The sequence below is a fragment of the Plectrocnemia conspersa genome, unplaced genomic scaffold (genome assembly GCF_051122295.1).
Source record: "Plectrocnemia conspersa isolate PC_06_02 unplaced genomic scaffold, ASM5112229v1 ptg000014l, whole genome shotgun sequence".
Lineage (NCBI taxonomy): Eukaryota > Metazoa > Arthropoda > Insecta > Trichoptera > Polycentropodidae > Plectrocnemia > Plectrocnemia conspersa.
In genome coordinates this window covers 32,018,559-32,035,774 of record NW_028277178.1, presented here as the reverse complement: position 1 = coordinate 32,035,774, position 17,216 = coordinate 32,018,559, and the positions used below count along the sequence as shown (strand labels likewise).

Sequence of the window (17,216 nt, the reverse complement as noted above, 5' to 3'; positions counted from 1 at the left end):
TTTTATTAAATATAAATTCGCATAGCAACAAATAAATGATTATAGATACACGTTATAAATGAATCAAATTGTATATAATTAAATATTTACACTTGTTGCGCATTAATAATTATCTGTCATTATTCACACGTGTATCGATTTAAATATTTACTATAAATATGAAGTAATTAAACAAATAAAGATAGTCGCAGGACAGTACTCGGAGAGTCGCTAGAACTACCGTCGTATTATTTCTGGAGCATCCGCCTAATCGTTTCCTGGTTTCCGATAACCACAGCGCGGACGCTAAAATATTAAATACTTTTAATGATGATAATGCATTTAAAATAGTAATCTGATAACACAAATTATAAAAAAATAATTTTAACAAATAAATATAATGTGTTAACGAAATATTTACATTTATATAAATATTGTATTTGCAATATTAATGTGAATAAAATATTTATATTTAGGCAGAGCATAGATAGAAAAAATAACGAATTGAATTATATCAAATTTAGTTACCAAATATTATTCATAACCACTGGGTTAAGAAGAGTAAAATTAATAAGACAATATTGTCTCATTGAAACTCGAAAATATTATTTATTATTTTATTTACTAATTTGCTTAGCTAATATAGTTAAATTTTTTAATATATCAAAATAAGCTATACATTTTTTAATGATTGTAAATACAGCATATGCATGTAACACAATAAAAAGTAAGAAGGTCCAAATGTGTTTTCAGTAATACAAGGTCTGTCCTAAGTCCACGAGGGCTAGTTTTATTTAAAAATTCAATACTAGCCATTGAGAAAAGTCCACAGCTGCACAATATACACTCCGAAATATGAGTAATTTCTGAAATTACAGTATGTTTTTTCTTTATTATTTTTATTTTTCGGCTATTAGTAGCTTAATGTTTCATGATATGTTGCCAATTTTTTTTTTAATTATACCATTTCAGAATTACACTGATTTTTTAAATATTTTTGCCACAAAATAAATAATTTTATTATTAGTTACAAATATTGGGAAAAATTGGCAAAAGTCAATGCTTTTTAGTCTTCCGTTGCAACGTGACATGCGTAAAAGGGCTTTACAATAGTGAGACAACAGACTGAAATCCAAGTCTGTAAATCGGTGACAACTATTTTATTGATTATAAAACGTTATTACAGCTTAAAATCAATATATCCCATTATGCACGACCTTGCTCGATTTTATTTATCCATCACGATATACACCTGTGAAATTAATAACATCTAAGAAAAACTGTGATGATTAATCGGAACTATGAGTGTATAATAATTGCTGTTTTGTTTTCTTAGATACAACAGAAATTGAAAATATTAGGGTCCATGTAAAAATTGAACCTAGCTCTTTTAGGTATTTATCACCTACTTATACTACTGGTCTATCGCACTGGTATTATAAATAATATAAACAAAATTCATATGCTATAATATATATCTAAAAGTATACACTAAGAAGTTAAATGAATATACAAGTGAGTGGACGAAACGCGAGGCACGCACCGGCGTGCCAGCCCGCCAGAGTCACCAATAGAACAAGTGCGTCACGCTAGTGCTACCAGAGTACCACCAAGTTTTGTCCATAATAAAACTTAAAAATAAATATTCATAAATGGGCTTATTATATTAGTAAGCAGCATTTTATAATATTCGATTTCTTTCCATCAACATCCGTGTCGTAAAAATTCTCAAAATTTTTGCAATTTTGATGTAGTTTTTTTAAATTTATTTTAGAAAGACGAGTTTTGATACCCAGCAAAAATCCAAACTTTACTGAAAGCTCTGCATCAATTAATACTTCTCCTGACATCCTTCTACGTAATCTAATAGTTTTTTTCAATTCATATTTTTTAATCTGTGTACTCAATTTTTGATATTTGAACATAATTTTGGCATAAATCATCGCGGAGTTTGAACTATTTCATTTCCAGGATTCAAAATCAGTTGTTGCAATCGCTTTTAATTCGATTATTTTATAGCGTCTATTGTTTGAATATGGATTATTACCAACTTCCCCCACACTACGGCCTTGATCAGTGTTATCAACGACACTGATAAACGGGTAATTGTGACTTTTAACGTAATGGCCAAAAGCCGAATTCAAGTTAATGACCATTATTTTCTAAGCGTGGGGTGATATAATAATCTTATTTTGTGGTAAATAAATTAAATGAAAAAAATAGTTATAGGCAGTTTTGTTTCTATCATAATATAGCATAGCCAAAAAGTAACGCGTTATGACCAAAATAAGAAAGTAATGTTTGACAACCAACTCTGACAGCATGGATCCACCGCGTATCGTTCCTCCTCCTTCCCCTGTAAAAAATGCATATATTTCGATCGCATCCGTAGCATGTGCTAACTTAACTTTGTATTTTCAGGCTTGTTCTTCGAGCTCGCTCCATAGTTTTCATCAGATCCCTCCCGAGTCGCCCGGTTCTCTTTTCTCACCGCAGCCTTACGACGATTCGCATCAAAGCAGAAATCAACCGAATCGAGAGTTAATCAACTTACTGTCTAAAGACAATAGTCGATTGACGTACACGCCTCAGTTGAGCAAGAACAGCGATTTAACGTTTACGCCTTCTTACGGCAGTTCCGGCGTGCAAAACCCTCACAGTTTAATCAACGCGCAGACTCCCGTTCAACTGTCGGGACCGAATCAAGCGAAAAATAGTATTAAACTACAGTGAGTGTTTTTCGAGGCGACTCAATTTTTATTGGTTTCAAACTGTTAATGCGTTCTGACTTGTAGAAATTGCGTATCGACGGTTAACTTACAATGCGAGTTGACGTTGCTAGACGTTTATTGTCGGACTAGATTTTCCGAATATAATCCGTCTAGGTTTCACGGCGTGGTGATGAAAATATTAGAACCGAGAGCTACCGCATTGGTGTTTCGGTGAGTGTCAAATTGTTATTGGAGTGATTTGATCAACTTGTTATTGGACGTTATTGCTTGTTTCATTCCGCAGTACTGGAAAGTTGGTGTGCACGGGAGCGAAGAACGAACACGATTCGTTACTAGCGACGCGGAAATTTGCACGCATAATCCAAAAATTAGGATATCCAGTGAGAACTGCCCGTATTATTATTTTTATTATTTTTTTAATCGGTATTTTTAACAATATTCGTCTCTCTCTCTCTTCAGGTTAAGTTTACAGATTTTAAAATACAGAATTTGGTCGCCACCGCCGATTTAAGATTCCCTATAAAACTCGAAGCGCTTCAGCAAGCTCACGGTCAGTTTACGTCATACGAGCCCGAACTGTTTCCGGGTTTAGTTTACAGAATGATCAGGCCGAGGATAGTCCTTTTGATATTTGTCAACGGCAAGATCGTATTCACAGGTAAAGTGTAATTGTATTATTTATAAATATTATATGTGTCTGATATGCTTTAAGTATAAATTTAATTTTCAGGTGGAAAGTCGAGAGAAGATATCATCGAATCGTTAAATATAATTTATCCCATATTGAAAAGTTTCAAAAAGAATTAATTTTATTTTTATACATTTTATTGACAATGTACATGCAATATCTCATTATTTATTTATTTTTAATGAATTTTTTACCAATAATTTTAAAAATTTTTGTTAAATATAAAAATAAAAATTGGACTTGTTTAAATTTGCTTTTTATTTTTATTTTATACTGAGATATATTTTACAATATAAAGTAACATAAATTGTCTACTAAATGGCAAGGCAAATTATTTTGAAAATTTCATTTATTCTGCCTTTTTCCTAATTAATTAATAAAATTATAACAAGTACAATGCAAAATAGCGAATATTTTGTATAAAAAGGGTTAGCTAAAAATAGTAATTATAAGTAATAATTTTTAAACGCCTTACCGATACTACTCAGTTGCTAAAAAATTAACTTTCTTGAATAGTCCTCGCAGTTAAATACAGACGAAAATATTTTCAACCAAATTGAAAAAGTGTGCTAAAAATAAGTACAAAATGGGTTAAGGTTTAGTAAGAAAAAAATACCAGGTTTGTGAAAATAAAAAAAGGATTCAAAACCTTAGATAGTCCTTTGCATTATTCTTTATTAGTCTTCACCGCTATCAGAAACGGAAGCCGAATAACTTTATTTGCTATACAATACGGCAGTTCTACGGCACACCCATAGTAAAGTTTTATTAAGATTTTGTAAGAGCAACAAAAAAGAAACGGCCTCGGCTAATACTATATTATCAAATACTGAATATTTGATTTTACAAGGAAAAACAGTGCTATATATGAAACTTACACTGGTAAAGTTATTTCGATGACGACTTGCGTTGATTGAGTCGCAAATCATACGCTGCTTTGTCTCATGGTCTCAAAAATTTAAAAGTAAATTAAATCTATTCTTAAAAAAAATTGCAGCAAATGTATTTGCTAAACTTGTACAGTACTTGTAGAGTCAACCGAGATTAGTTGGCGCCCCGGGCAAAAACTATCGTAATTTTAACAATGTAAACAACCGTTAATCATCAAAAAATATTACTGCAGCGGCTCAATCTGTGTCTAATTGCCACCCGTCACCATCTCGTCGCCAAACTATTTTTATCCCCCCCCCCCCCCATGGAAAATTTAATTCTAAACCAGAAATTATCGGGTTATCCCTGGAAGAAAATATAAAAAACCGGTCTCGAATCTATCTTGAAAATATGTCATTTCAGTGAAATTATATACATTTTCACAAGTAAATATATATTTTTAAGAGTGAAAATATGATTTATCTGGTAGGTGCTAATAAAATTATATGATTTCGACTGATTTGAAACGTAGAAATATATATATTTATATACTTTATAATCTCATGCGATTTTAAAAACAGTGAATTTCTATTTTTCGGTAAGATTATATTTACACTAGTGAAGTCCAAATATATTTTCACTAGTATATATACATATGTATATATATTTATATTAGTTGAAATATAATTTAATTAATAGGCGCTAGTGAAATTATACGCTGTTCTAAAATGTCTATGAAACTAATTTCACAGTTTGGAATCGTCTATTTGCTGTTTAAATCCAAACCTAATCTAATGAAGGTTCTAAAACTAATAATAATTCTAGAAATTTCATTAGAACAAGTTCAAGAAAAAATTAAGCCAATTCATCTTTCACCATATTATATATATATATATATAATATATTACACCATATTTTTAAAATATGATAGGTATTTTTACCGATATTGATATGGACTTTTGATATGAAAATATTGGTAAGAGTGTATTCAAATCAAATTTTGTTCAATAGGAGGGATGAAAAACAATTATCACTTCTCATAAATCAAAAATTCGCGTCAAAAGCAATAAAATCGTGTCGACGTCGTTACAGCGGGAACTCGTCGCAATGGGACGGCGACAGCACGATTTTATTGCTTTTGACGTGGATTTTTGACTTCTGAGAAGTGATAATCTTTTTTTACGCTCTCATATTGATCAAAATTTGGCTTAGATTTTTTTCATTCGATTCTCACTTATTGTAAGTCGTAATATTGTTACTTATGACTTGGATTCTAAGCAGTGAAGTCACTGTGAGGAGGAGCATCCCCCCTCCTTAAATTTGGCGCACGCCTCGTCGCGCGCTCGCCCCGTACTTTGTAAACCATGTAAACAACTTTAATCATCAATAAAAATACTACTACAGCGGCTCAATCTGTATCTAATTGGCACCCGTTACCATCCCGTCGCCAAACATCTTAACAAAATCAAAACATTGGCCAACTTTTGCCCCCCCCCCCCCCCCGCTTGGAAAAATTTGAAATGACATGCTTGTATGTGCCGACCGTTTTAAAAATCCCCCCTGTAGCGAAAAATAAAATGTAACGTTTTTATTTCACATATTAGATATGTTTGTATATCACCGTGAATTATTCAGATGTGCTGAATGAATTTTTAACATTTTTTTTTACCAAAAGATGAAAAATTAGCCAAATAAACAATATTATTATTTTAACTAAAGGGGGCCGCATTTATAAATACTTATATTTAGATTTCATTATTGCCAAAATTTGGCGGCACTCTGGTAGCACTGGCGTAACGGTCTTCTATATGTATATAAATAATAAACAACATGTAACTTGAAATTTTAAATAAAACACTACTAAAACGGCTCAATCTGTATTTAATTACCACCCGTCATCTCCCGTCGCGAAAGTGGCTTTCATAAATTATGTTGTTGGGGTCTACTTATATTTAAATTTATATTTCATTGTGGGCAAAACTTGGTGGCACTCTGATAACACTGGCAGTACAGATTTTCTCTACTGGCAAGCTTCGACGCTTGTGGGCCCGTGCCCCCTTCAATTGTATAGTATTCTAGCATGTAACTTTAATTCCCAATAAAATACTAATGCAGCGGCTGAATCTGTGTCTAATTGCTACGTTGCCAAAATGTTATAGGTTTTACGGGAGGGGTGTCAGTAGAACGGTGACAGTGTGAAACAAATAGGAGTTTGGCTCAATGACAACTTGTGACATAGGGGAGGGGGTAAAAATTTACAAAAAACCTATGACAACTCATTTGGCTGAATATAAATAGATTATATTTTTATCCCATGAAAAACATAATATTTCCCGCTAGAGCTATCAAAAATATTGTCATTGATTTATATCATGGCTCCGTGACATTTTCTTACTCACGGAATATTACAAAACAAAATATATGATGTTTTGAAAAAATGACAGCATTTCAGAATCGTAGTAGTAAGTCTTGTTTAATAATATAATTATTATAGTACCTCAGAGAAAATTAAAGGGTATATGCTGCTTTCAGCCGCTGTCACGTCAGTGTTACCAGAAAAATACATATATAAATAGGCTTCCACGGGTTAAATATTAGACAAAATTATGAACTTCAATTTTGCACTTTTTGTCTAAAATTGGATAACCTAATTATTAAGATACATTTTTCACAAAATATAATAATTTTTAAATCGTAAATTTTCAACATTTTTTTCAACACTGATAATACATTCAAAAATATTTTTAATGCGCTGTTGATTTTTATATTGGACACCCCCACTACCGCTCCAACTCGATGTTGCCGGTGCAGCTTCAGATTTGCCAAATGTATTGCTCCTATAATTGCACAGTCTATTTTACTTAATTATACCTAGAAATATATAACATCTGTTCGCATGTATCAAGATAGATTTCTTAATAGGCAATACTAATATTTTATATTCAAGAACGCTGGGCTCTTTTCCTGATTAGTAAGCGTATATATCGAAACATTTTCCTTATGATTGAGAGTAAAATAAAAAACTATGACATTATTTACGCAGCTGGTTGTTGTCGTTAATGCGGTAGTATCATGAAAATTGCATTTATATATAATCGGGCAACTTAAAATTGCGTTGCTTTCGCGTGTAGAGTTGACGAAACGTCAGTCGAGATAACGAGAGTAAACAATAACGGTAGAGCTAGCAGAGTACGATACTCGTTATTACGTCGCAATCGTACGTCAGTTCGTTTTCTCGCGGGTTATCTGAGGTCAGCCGATTCGGCTGCGTCTTCATGATTTCTTCGCCGGAAGACCGTCGAGGAGTTTGTACGTCGTCAGCTGTTTCTCTTTGTGACAATACTCTCACGTGTCTTTGTTTTGTTTTTAAACTTTGACACTTACCTCTATTTTAGACATGTTTTATGAATAATTATTATTTAACGTCTGTTATAGTATTGCGCAATATTGTTAATGCAAATTAATTCTTGTTTCAATTTCAAATTTGTCTTTTATTAAAAATATTATCTTCAATTGTTATTTAAAATAAATGTAGACATTCATATTTGATTTATTTGCTAATTTCATATATTTTTTATCACCACTGATTATATTTGTAATAACAATTTTAGATTAACGATGGCTGACGATTCGTCTCTGTCGACGAGACTTCAAAATATTTGGGACATATTTTTCCACGCCGAGACTGGAACTTACCAAGTACTCGTTATATTTAATCTAATACGTAATGAGCTAATTATTAATGAGTTAACTTTTTTAGAAATCACTATGGCTCGACTTATTACTGGCAGAGTTTCTTATACAGTTAAAAGAAGGGACAGATATATCGCAAATTCTATCATTTTGGTAAGATAAAGGTAAACTTTTTTTCGCACGTAATTAATGCTATATATTATTTCTCTCTCGGTAGTCCTCTAGGCGGCGTCACGACGTTGATAGGATGCGAACTCTTGTGCGGTATACACTGTGTGACTTCCGTCTACGGACATTGCGCGAAAAAATCGGATTGCATAGCTAACTGTGAAAGTACACACTTTCCCCCGTCGCTTGCGTACGACCGTGATGTCGAAATACCGAAAGAAGAGATAACGTTCTGTGAAAATCTACAGCGAGCTTCCAACTTTCCAGCGTTGAGTCACGTGGATCAATCGTTACACAAATACGTCTTGAAGGGAGCCGCTTGGAGATGTCTCGCTCTATTGCAGATACTCGGCGTTAAGGTATTCAATTATTTCATTTATGGGGGGGCACAAGAGATGTCATTTGTTTCAGGCTCAATAGAATCCAAAAAATCACTTTCTACATTTGGTGGAATTTTCCTCCACGATTGAACGAGTGTTTTTGGTTTTATTTTGAACCAAGATCGAGTTACTCAAAGTATCGTCTCCAATAATATCGTTTCATTACTGAGAATACTCCTTGCTCCATAGGTAGAATTAAAGATGTAACATTAGATGGTAAAAAATTTACAACCATAAGGCCGTTGTCGGTTTTCAATATGCTTTCATTTGGATGAGAATGAGCATTATCTAATAACAGCACTGCATGTACTTCTTCTGCTTATTTTCCTTTGAGAGATGAATTGGCTTAGTTTGTATTTTGGACTTGATATAATGAAAATTCTTTCGCGCCCACCCTCCAAGAGGTTGCTATGATAGTGGGAGCCAGGAATAAGTGGGACGTGTGCTTCAGCAATAATACAACAGTGATTCTAGCGACTTGCGACTTTATTTATTTGCTTAATTACTATATATTTATAGTAAATATTTAATTCGATACACGTGTGAATAACGATAATGACATATTAATACGCAACATGTGTAAAGGCCTATCCAAACAGAGAGTGAAGCGAAAGCGTGGCGAGGCGTTTTTATTTTGTAATACACCGAGTCCTTCGAGTCTCGTCACACAGAAAGCGAATGCGAAGCGTTCCGAGGCGTTTTCGCGGCGAAGCTAAGGCGAAGCGTGCCGGTTGTGATTGTTTACAAACTATTCGTTAGACATACGAAAATAAGTGTAAAATCAGTCTTCATAAGATTCAATTATGGAGCCTATGATACTCTCCATAGTCTTCCCGGGTTTTATTTATGTCGTGTACCCAAATTCTTTGCCTTTTTTCTTATTTTTTAATAATAAAACAGTCAAAAATAAAATATCGTCACGCCTTCGCTTCGCTATGACATGCATAGCGAAGCTTCGCATGTCATAGCAAAGCCGCGAAAACGCCGCGTAAACGCCTCGGAACGCTTCGCGTTCGCTTTCTGTGTGACGAGACTCGAAGGACTCGGTGTATTACAAAATAAAAACGCCTCGCCACGCCCTCGCTTCGCCGCGAAAACGCCTCGGAACGCTTCGCATTCGCTTTCTGTGTGACGAGACTCGAAGGACTCGATGTATTACAAAATAAAAACACCTCGCCACGCCTTCGCTTCGCTCTCTGTTTGGATAGGCCTTAAATCATTAATTACATACAATTTGATTAATTTATGACATAATAATTTATTTATGCGAATTTATTTTTAATAAAATAAATTCGCATAGATAAATTATATGTAGTTAATTTGTTGGTTCCAACATTTTCTTACAAAACTTTCATTAGGTTAGGCTTGGGTTTGAACAGTAAATTGATGTTTCACAACTGGAAAATTGAGTTTCATAAGCATTTTAGATCAGCATATAATTTCACTAGTGCCTATTAGCTAAATTATATTTTCCTTAGTAGAAATATATAGCTACTGGTGAAAATGTATTTGGACAATATAATTTAATTTACTGAAAAATACACATTCACTGTAACATTTATACATTGCATGTAAATAAATAATGATAAGTATATAAATGTGTATATTACTACATATGGAAAAGTTGAAATCATATAATTTTACTAGCACCTGCCAGATAAATTATATTTTCACTGGTTAAACTATATAACTACTGGTGAAAATGTATTCCGATTTAAATATGATTTAAATGAAATGCCACATTTTAAAATGTATTTTCGGGATAGATTCAGGACTATTTTTTTAGAGATAACCAGAAAATTTATCGTTTAGAATCAGGGACGTAATTTCAGATTTTTCAGAGAGGGGGGGGGGGGGGCGGACAAATGTTAGCCAGTCAACAGCCGTTTTTTTTTAATATTTCGATTTCATTAAATGACCTTTTTTTGGTCGAATTCAAGGGGGGGCTAATACCGCTATCTGCCCCCCTCAAATAACGTCTCTGTTGCATAGATGTATAATACGATGCAAATTTCTTTTACAGGGTTTATCTTGCCGCCGTCAATTGAGCAGAACTCTCATTTGGTTATACGGCGAACTGTGCGGAGTGACATCAGCTTCCTGCGAGCCGAATCCTTTCTTATCGCCTTTCGAAAGTAAACGGTCGATACACGAATTGTTCTCAAATAAGTAATATAATCGATTATTATTTAGCGCGAATATTTCTACAAACGTAAACTTTAATATAGATTTTGGAACCGGAACTTGTATTCCCGGGAATAAAAATATAAAATAATTGGTAGCAATATTCGTACTTTGCTTTTGTAATATAATAAAATAATTCATATTTTTCCTTTTAGAATATGGAGCCAGAGAAAGAATTTTATGTTTAACGCTTTGTACTCTAAAGATAATGCGACATTAAAAAGGAACAAAAAAACTACCAACGGTGCGCTGTCGGCTCGTAAAAAATATCAAAGGGCGTCTCGTTCTAAAACGAAAGAGGGCACGTCGAAAAAATTGCAGAAGAATCTTTCACATTCGAGCGATTCGCAAGATTTTGACGATTTGGAGCGAATGAATCGATCGTTCGCATTGAAGCTCAAACGTAACCAAACCGACATCGATTGTTTCACTTCGGCGGCGTACACCGACGGTGAAATAGTTGACTCTAAGAGGAATTGTCCGTACGCGAACGCATCCGGTGACAAGAAATCTATCAAAAGATTCATGACGGATAAGCATACGCAGATTTTAAACTCAGAAATAAGCGTGTACGAGTTCGACATGCTTGTGATCGATCTGCTGTATCAGTTGTGCGCCGCAGAAGCGGACGCGTCCGGCTCCGAAGCTCTGCCTATCAACGTTCAGTGCATCACGTTTACGATAAAGCATCTGTGCACGCTGCAGTTCGAGTCTTCGCCGGCGACGGGTTCCTCGACAGACTCCGACCGAGTCGCCAGTTTGAAAGCTTCCTTGACGGAGCTGCTGATGATATCGCTGAACAAAGTCTTGATGCATCCCGATCTGTTCGGAAAGGTCATCAGCAACGGAATGCTGCCGATGTTGCTCAGACTTTTGGAAGATATAACATACAAGTCCAACGTTCAGTTGAACGCCGAAGACGAGAGTTCAGTCTCGCAATTTAAGGATAAGACGCATTTCGCTAATCGAACGTTGAAAAATCCTGAAGTGAATCATCTGCTCAAATATCTGTTCGGCGTTACTTATTCGATTTTGATTTTTTTATACAGTTTAATGATGCAGCGTCGTTCGATAAATGATCTTAAAGATTTCACCGAACAGTTTAAACTGTTCGGCGATTGTAAAAAAGGCCTTTTGATTAACGAAAGTATCAATATTATGTTGCGACTTCCCGGAATCGACAAGGGATACGTTCCTCTGTTAGTGAAGAAAATAATCGTTCTACTGGGAAGATTCATCATAGCCATGAAGCAGGTGCGATGCGCCGTCACTCATTTGGCCAATTGTCCGAGAATGAAGCACAAGTGGTGTTATTCAAAGTTAATAGTCACTCTGCATCATCACCGCGATGTCCTCGGTGCGAATTGTCCGTCAAATCAAAACACGATTCTCTCTTCGGGATGCTGTGTGGCCACTCTTTACGGCGTTTTGACTTCTCTCCTCGCCGACGGTCGCTACACCTCAAACGCCATGCTGCTCACGAAACTATTAAAATGCATGATAAACAGCGGATCTTGTTGCTGTTTTTCTCCTCAATTTCTAATCGGAAAAGTGATCAACGCGATCGTCGCGCATCCGAGCGTGAGCAACTTGTGTTTCGCCGTACTCGAGCACACGCTGTACGGAGAATTGGGAGCCATAGAGTACGAATTCGACGATTCCAACTGTACGGTTTGCAAGCGATATTTTAATGCAGTTAATAAAATATCGTCAGATAGCTCGACGCAAGAATCGAGCCTGACGCGGTACATGAAGTATAAAATAGTATGGCCGTTTTTGACTAAATATAATACGCTGCTTTATTACGAAGACCGTTTATTAGTCACCGCCACGATGAACCACTTGCTTAAAATGTCTTCGAACAGTAACGATGTCGTAAGACATGATCTATTATTTTGCGTATTATACCCCGTGTTTATCTCGGCGAAGGATCAATACGTGTCGAAGAACAACGATTCGTCTTACTTTGTCACGCTCTCTTGCTTAAATTTGTTCTCGAGCTTACTGTCGACGGTCGTATTTATGGAAGAATTTATACAGAAAGGCGGTTTGTTGACGGTGCTGGACTTAATAACGGTCGAAGATTTCTTCAAGCCTTGTTGTACGTTGCTGGAGATAGCTGTAAATATTGAAATCTTTCAATTTGAGCAAGAATACTGCCATGATGATGAATCTCTAGCTATAGAAGTCGCTCGATTGCAATCTCTCACTTCGTTTCAAATATTATTCAAGACGTTAGACGGAGCGATAGACGATGCTCTTAAATATTTCGCATCGAAGATGGACCCCGACGCGTTCCTATCCATCACTGACATGTCTAATATATTAGCAGGCGTGCCTCTTAAAAATAAGGGTTTTTTCAAAAAGAATTTCAGTTCTTACGTTAAAAAAACATATCCTATAAATATCAACAGACCGAGCTTATCCCGCGACGATAGCGTGAGAATGTTCTCTACGATGTCGTCCGAGAACGACTCAGTCGACAATCGCCTCGAAGAGATTACAAAGATGGCCATATATTGGAAGACGATTGCGTCTCTCTGCCTCTATTGTCCATTGTTTAGAAAATATTTTTGCACTTGCACAGCGTTCGAAGATTCGTACAAATTTTTGAAGCTGGTGCTGCATAATATTTGTTATGCGACGACGACCGAGGTCGAGAAAAACTGCATGATTAAAATATTGGAGTCCGTCGTTACGATCGGACTGGTTTTGTCAGGTGCGTTGTTTTATTTTAATTTAATTTATTCCATTATTTGTAGCATATCCATATAGTATGTTAATTCAGTAAAGAATAGTCGACAAACAGGTTTTGGGTGAAATTCTATATTGTATTCAGTGAATCCTTACAAGCGTAAAAGTGCGGATGTGTCATTAGTACGAGTTTTAAATTTGTATTATATGTACGTAATTTGATAACCTCTAACAATGTTAACGTTGCATACATTTTTTATAGACCGATATTAGTATTCTTAAATTTAATAAGAATAATTCCATTTAGATTGATTAAAAACGACCGTTAAACAAGATATTAATCAGAGCTCTTTATAATTAAAAAAGTAGGTTTTCCATTCGACCGAATCAGATGACTGTGATAGGTTAACGTTGTGAAATAATTTATTACTAAGTTCAACCTTTGCTCACGAATCTTATAGTATCTATTAATATTTAGCAGTTCCTAGACTTTTCTGTCTCTTGCCTGCTTAACATAGCATTGGTGGATACATGGTTGAATTTCATCCATGCATCACCCTTTTTTTTATTTTTGTGTTAGATTAGTATGTTAGTGTATTAAACTAATAAATATTAAAACAATCAATCAATTGATGAGATTAAACCGTTGTGTGTTTGGCTATTTTAATATTTCTTGCCAGATATATTAAATAGCTCGATTTATACGTAGAATTATATGCTATTTTTTTAGATATTGGTAAAATTATTATTTTTTTACGATTTTTTTTGACAAAATAGTTAAAAATAGTTTGCAATTATATTTATATATAAATAACTATAAACTATGATGATTCAAGGACAAGGTATACGTATGTTTATTTATAAAACTGAGCTTTTACCTTTAGATTTTAATTATGGATTTTGAAAATCTCATTTTTTAAGGAATCAATTTTTTTTGCAATTCTTTATTATTTAGTGCATTACGGGCATGAAAAATATTTTTTTGTATTTTTAAATAATATGGTGTACACTGTAATGTGCAAAAGGTCCTGGTGAAAATAAATCGAAAATGGCTTCAAAATCAAGCAATAAATTATTGTACATTGCAATGTGCACTGGGTCTGAGAAAGTTAATTAAAATCTTCTGCAATAAGCTAATATCTGTATGAACAAATACGAAAAAATACAAAATGTATAATATACATGATAAAATCAATTATAATGAAAAACTGAACATGGTGTTAAAAATAACTATTCAAGTATGAATAATTTTAACAAACATTTTTTTTTATAGAAATTTTATATATACAATATATTATATTCAACAATTATAACTAACCATCGTGATACATTGGGGTAATCTGTTAGGTCACGATGGTCTTAATTTAAATAAAAAAATGTGTATTTTATTGTTTTAGATTGTACGATGGGCGATTCGAAAAAATTGACAATAAAGTTACTCTCGGAAGATATATCGTTAGACTCATTAAATACCATCGAAAGTAGTAACTTGAGACTGTTGGTCGAAGTACTCTTCAAATTATCGACCGTCAATGTTGGCGATGAGCATATTTTGTGCTCGATTAAAGAAACTAAGGTGAGAGTTTTATTAATTATACATGTTTGAAATAGTTTTAAAAATACGCTAAAAGTATGAATACTTAAAAATTTAATTATAAATAATTTACAACTAGATGTCCTTAGTAATTACTGTTTTTTCGGGTTTTGATGCCGATTGGTGTGACTTATTTAGGCAGTTAGACGCTATAAGAACTGTTTGATATATAGTTTTATTATACATACTCTTTATTCGAAAGCGCCCTCGAGTGCTTGACGTGTCATATCCTAGATGGTTTTCTCATGAGATCATCTCATTGCTAAAAAAAATGCACGCCTTTTATAAGTTATGGAAGAGATCGGGACATCCATCTGCTCTCTAGGAATTTCGTTCATTAAGAGCACGCGTTAAGTGTTTGATAATTTCCTGTCATCGCAATCATTACAAAAGTTGCCAAAAATAAATAATTAATGATTCCAAAGCGTTCTGGAAATTCATTAACACTAACCCCGCGTTAGTCAGTCGACGTCGAAAGTGACGAACCTCGACGATAAAACATTGGACGGCTCACAAAATATTGCTGACGGTTTTGCGCAATATTTTCGTTCTGTCTTCGAGGAATCTTTTTCGCCTTCTGCTCAGTCGCTTCCTTCTTCATGTTCTTGGCCTTCAGTACTGATCATCAAAGAAACTGAGCACTCAGATCTTAAGTTCTTCTGGACCTGATTTAATTCCCGATTTTATTTAGAAGGGTTGCGAAGTCAGTCTCGCTGCTCCTCTAAAATGTATTTATGATCTGATTCTCAAGACATCATCATTTCCTGATCTATGGAAATGCACAAAAGTCACCCCTATTCATAAAAAGGGTGACAAATTATATATAAAGAATTATAGACCAGTCGCAGTGTTGTCAGGTCCTGCTAAATTATTTGAAATAATTATTCATAAATATCTCTATAATCACTTTCAGCAAGTTTTGTTAGAGCAACAGCACGGGTTTCGTTCTGCCTGTTCTACTGTTACTAACCTTCTGTCGTTCACCAAAACGGTGACAACTTCTCTCGATGCGGGAATTCAAGTAGACTAAAAATGCGGGAATTCAAGTAGACTTAACTCGGTTATTCTCGAGTTATTTAAGCAATCGTAGACAGTTTGTAACCTATGGTGGCCGATATTCGAAATAATATTTTACCCCTTCGGGGGTTCCTCAAGGATCCAACCTGGGCCCTCTGCTTTTTGTGTTATTTATTACTGACATAAATACAGCAATTACAAATTCTTCTGTACGCAGATGATTTAAAATTATATAAATGCATTCGATCTGTTGTGGACTCCTTCTCTCTACAAAGAGATTTAGACTCTCTATGGAGATGGGCTTTCGTTAACCGTCTGCCCTTTAGTGTCGGAAAGTGCCATACTGTGTCATTTTCTCTATCCCATTCGCCATCAGCTTATTTCTACCATCTCGGTGCTAATATTTTGACTAGAGAAACTTCCACTAAAGATCTCGGAATCACTTTCTAGAGCAAATGGAGGTTCTCTACACATACACGACGTCTGTGATAAATCTTCCAAGATGCTCGGCTTTGTTATGAGGAATGCCTTTCACTTTGACGATCCGTCAGCTATTCGCATCCTCTATGACACCTTAGTTCGTAGCATTCTTGAATCGGGATCTATAATTTGGAATCCACGAATAGCCAAATCCCTTTTAGTGGAAAAAATTCAAAAAAGGTATTTAAGATACCTTTACAAAAGGACATTTGGTTATTATCCGTACATATATCCCAGCACCTTTCTTTTAGGAGCATTGGGATACGATTCGCTGAGCTCTCGCAGAAAGTTGTATGTCGCTAAGCATTTTTTCAAATTACTAAAAGATGCTGTCGACAATCCAGCTATTCTCGAGGAATTCCAGTTTTGTGTTCCGGAACATTTTCGAGAATCACGATCGCGTCCTCTTTTGATGGCCATTAGGGCTAGGACGTCCGCACTTGCCGACTCGCTTATAGCTGTGGCCATCCGGCTCCTTAATACGCTGGCATTAAATATTGACCTGTTTAATGTTAGCTACGAGGAGCTGATCCAGTTTGTATCATTTAATTTTGATATTTTATAATTTTTTGTTATGTTTATTATTTTTAAGTATTGTTCTATTTATGTATATATACGTTTTTTTTTTTGTTTTATAAATTTAAAATTTGTTTTCGACCATCGTGGCGCATTGGGGTAACCTGTTAGGCCACGATGGTCTTAATTTAATCTAAAAAATAAAATATAATTAAGGTATT

At 34.6% G+C, this 17,216-nt stretch overlaps 2 protein-coding genes across 3 annotated transcripts in view; both read left to right on the top strand.

Annotated features, from left to right (window-relative positions):
• The first annotated feature begins 2,235 nt into the window (after positions 1 to 2,235).
• Trf (TATA-box binding protein-related factor) lies at positions 2,236 to 3,648 on the top strand. The gene is made up of 6 exons (XM_088203302.1): positions 2,236 to 2,337; positions 2,401 to 2,708; positions 2,775 to 2,921; positions 2,995 to 3,091; positions 3,171 to 3,369; positions 3,442 to 3,648. The coding sequence occupies exons 1-6, from the start codon at positions 2,302 to 2,304 to the stop codon at positions 3,516 to 3,518; spliced, it is 864 nt and encodes a 287-aa protein (XP_088059428.1). The 5' UTR covers positions 2,236 to 2,301; the 3' UTR covers positions 3,519 to 3,648.
• A 3,625-nt stretch (positions 3,649 to 7,273) lies between these two features.
• Positions 7,274 to 17,216, top strand: part of mv (lysosomal-trafficking regulator mauve) — a 28,774-nt gene continuing 18,831 nt past the window's right edge. The window contains exons 1-7 of one of the 2 annotated variants that reach the window (XM_088203694.1): positions 7,274 to 7,578; positions 7,881 to 7,968; positions 8,030 to 8,115; positions 8,180 to 8,489; positions 10,534 to 10,679; positions 10,850 to 13,413; positions 14,786 to 14,964. In XM_088203694.1, the coding sequence (XP_088059820.1) occupies positions 7,888 to 7,968; positions 8,030 to 8,115; positions 8,180 to 8,489; positions 10,534 to 10,679; positions 10,850 to 13,413; positions 14,786 to 14,964 (3,366 nt within the window). In that variant the 5' untranslated portion in view covers positions 7,274 to 7,578; positions 7,881 to 7,887. Of the gene's footprint in view, positions 7,579 to 7,880; positions 7,969 to 8,029; positions 8,116 to 8,179; positions 8,490 to 10,533; positions 10,680 to 10,849; positions 13,414 to 13,510; positions 13,598 to 14,785; positions 14,965 to 17,216 lie in introns of those variants that run through there. The other variant, XM_088203695.1, reaches the window with a different exon arrangement.

Excerpts from the sequence above, each read along its gene's own strand:
- Trf (XM_088203302.1), top strand. The coding sequence starts at position 2,302 with ATGGATCCACCGCGTATCGTTCCTCCTCCTTCCCCT. Across the intron at positions 2,709-2,774 it reads AAAAATAGTATTAAACTACA|AAATTGCGTATCGACGGTTA; the intron begins GTGAGTGTTTTT and ends TCTGACTTGTAG. Across the intron at positions 3,370-3,441 it reads CGGCAAGATCGTATTCACAG|GTGGAAAGTCGAGAGAAGAT; the intron begins GTAAAGTGTAAT and ends TTTAATTTTCAG.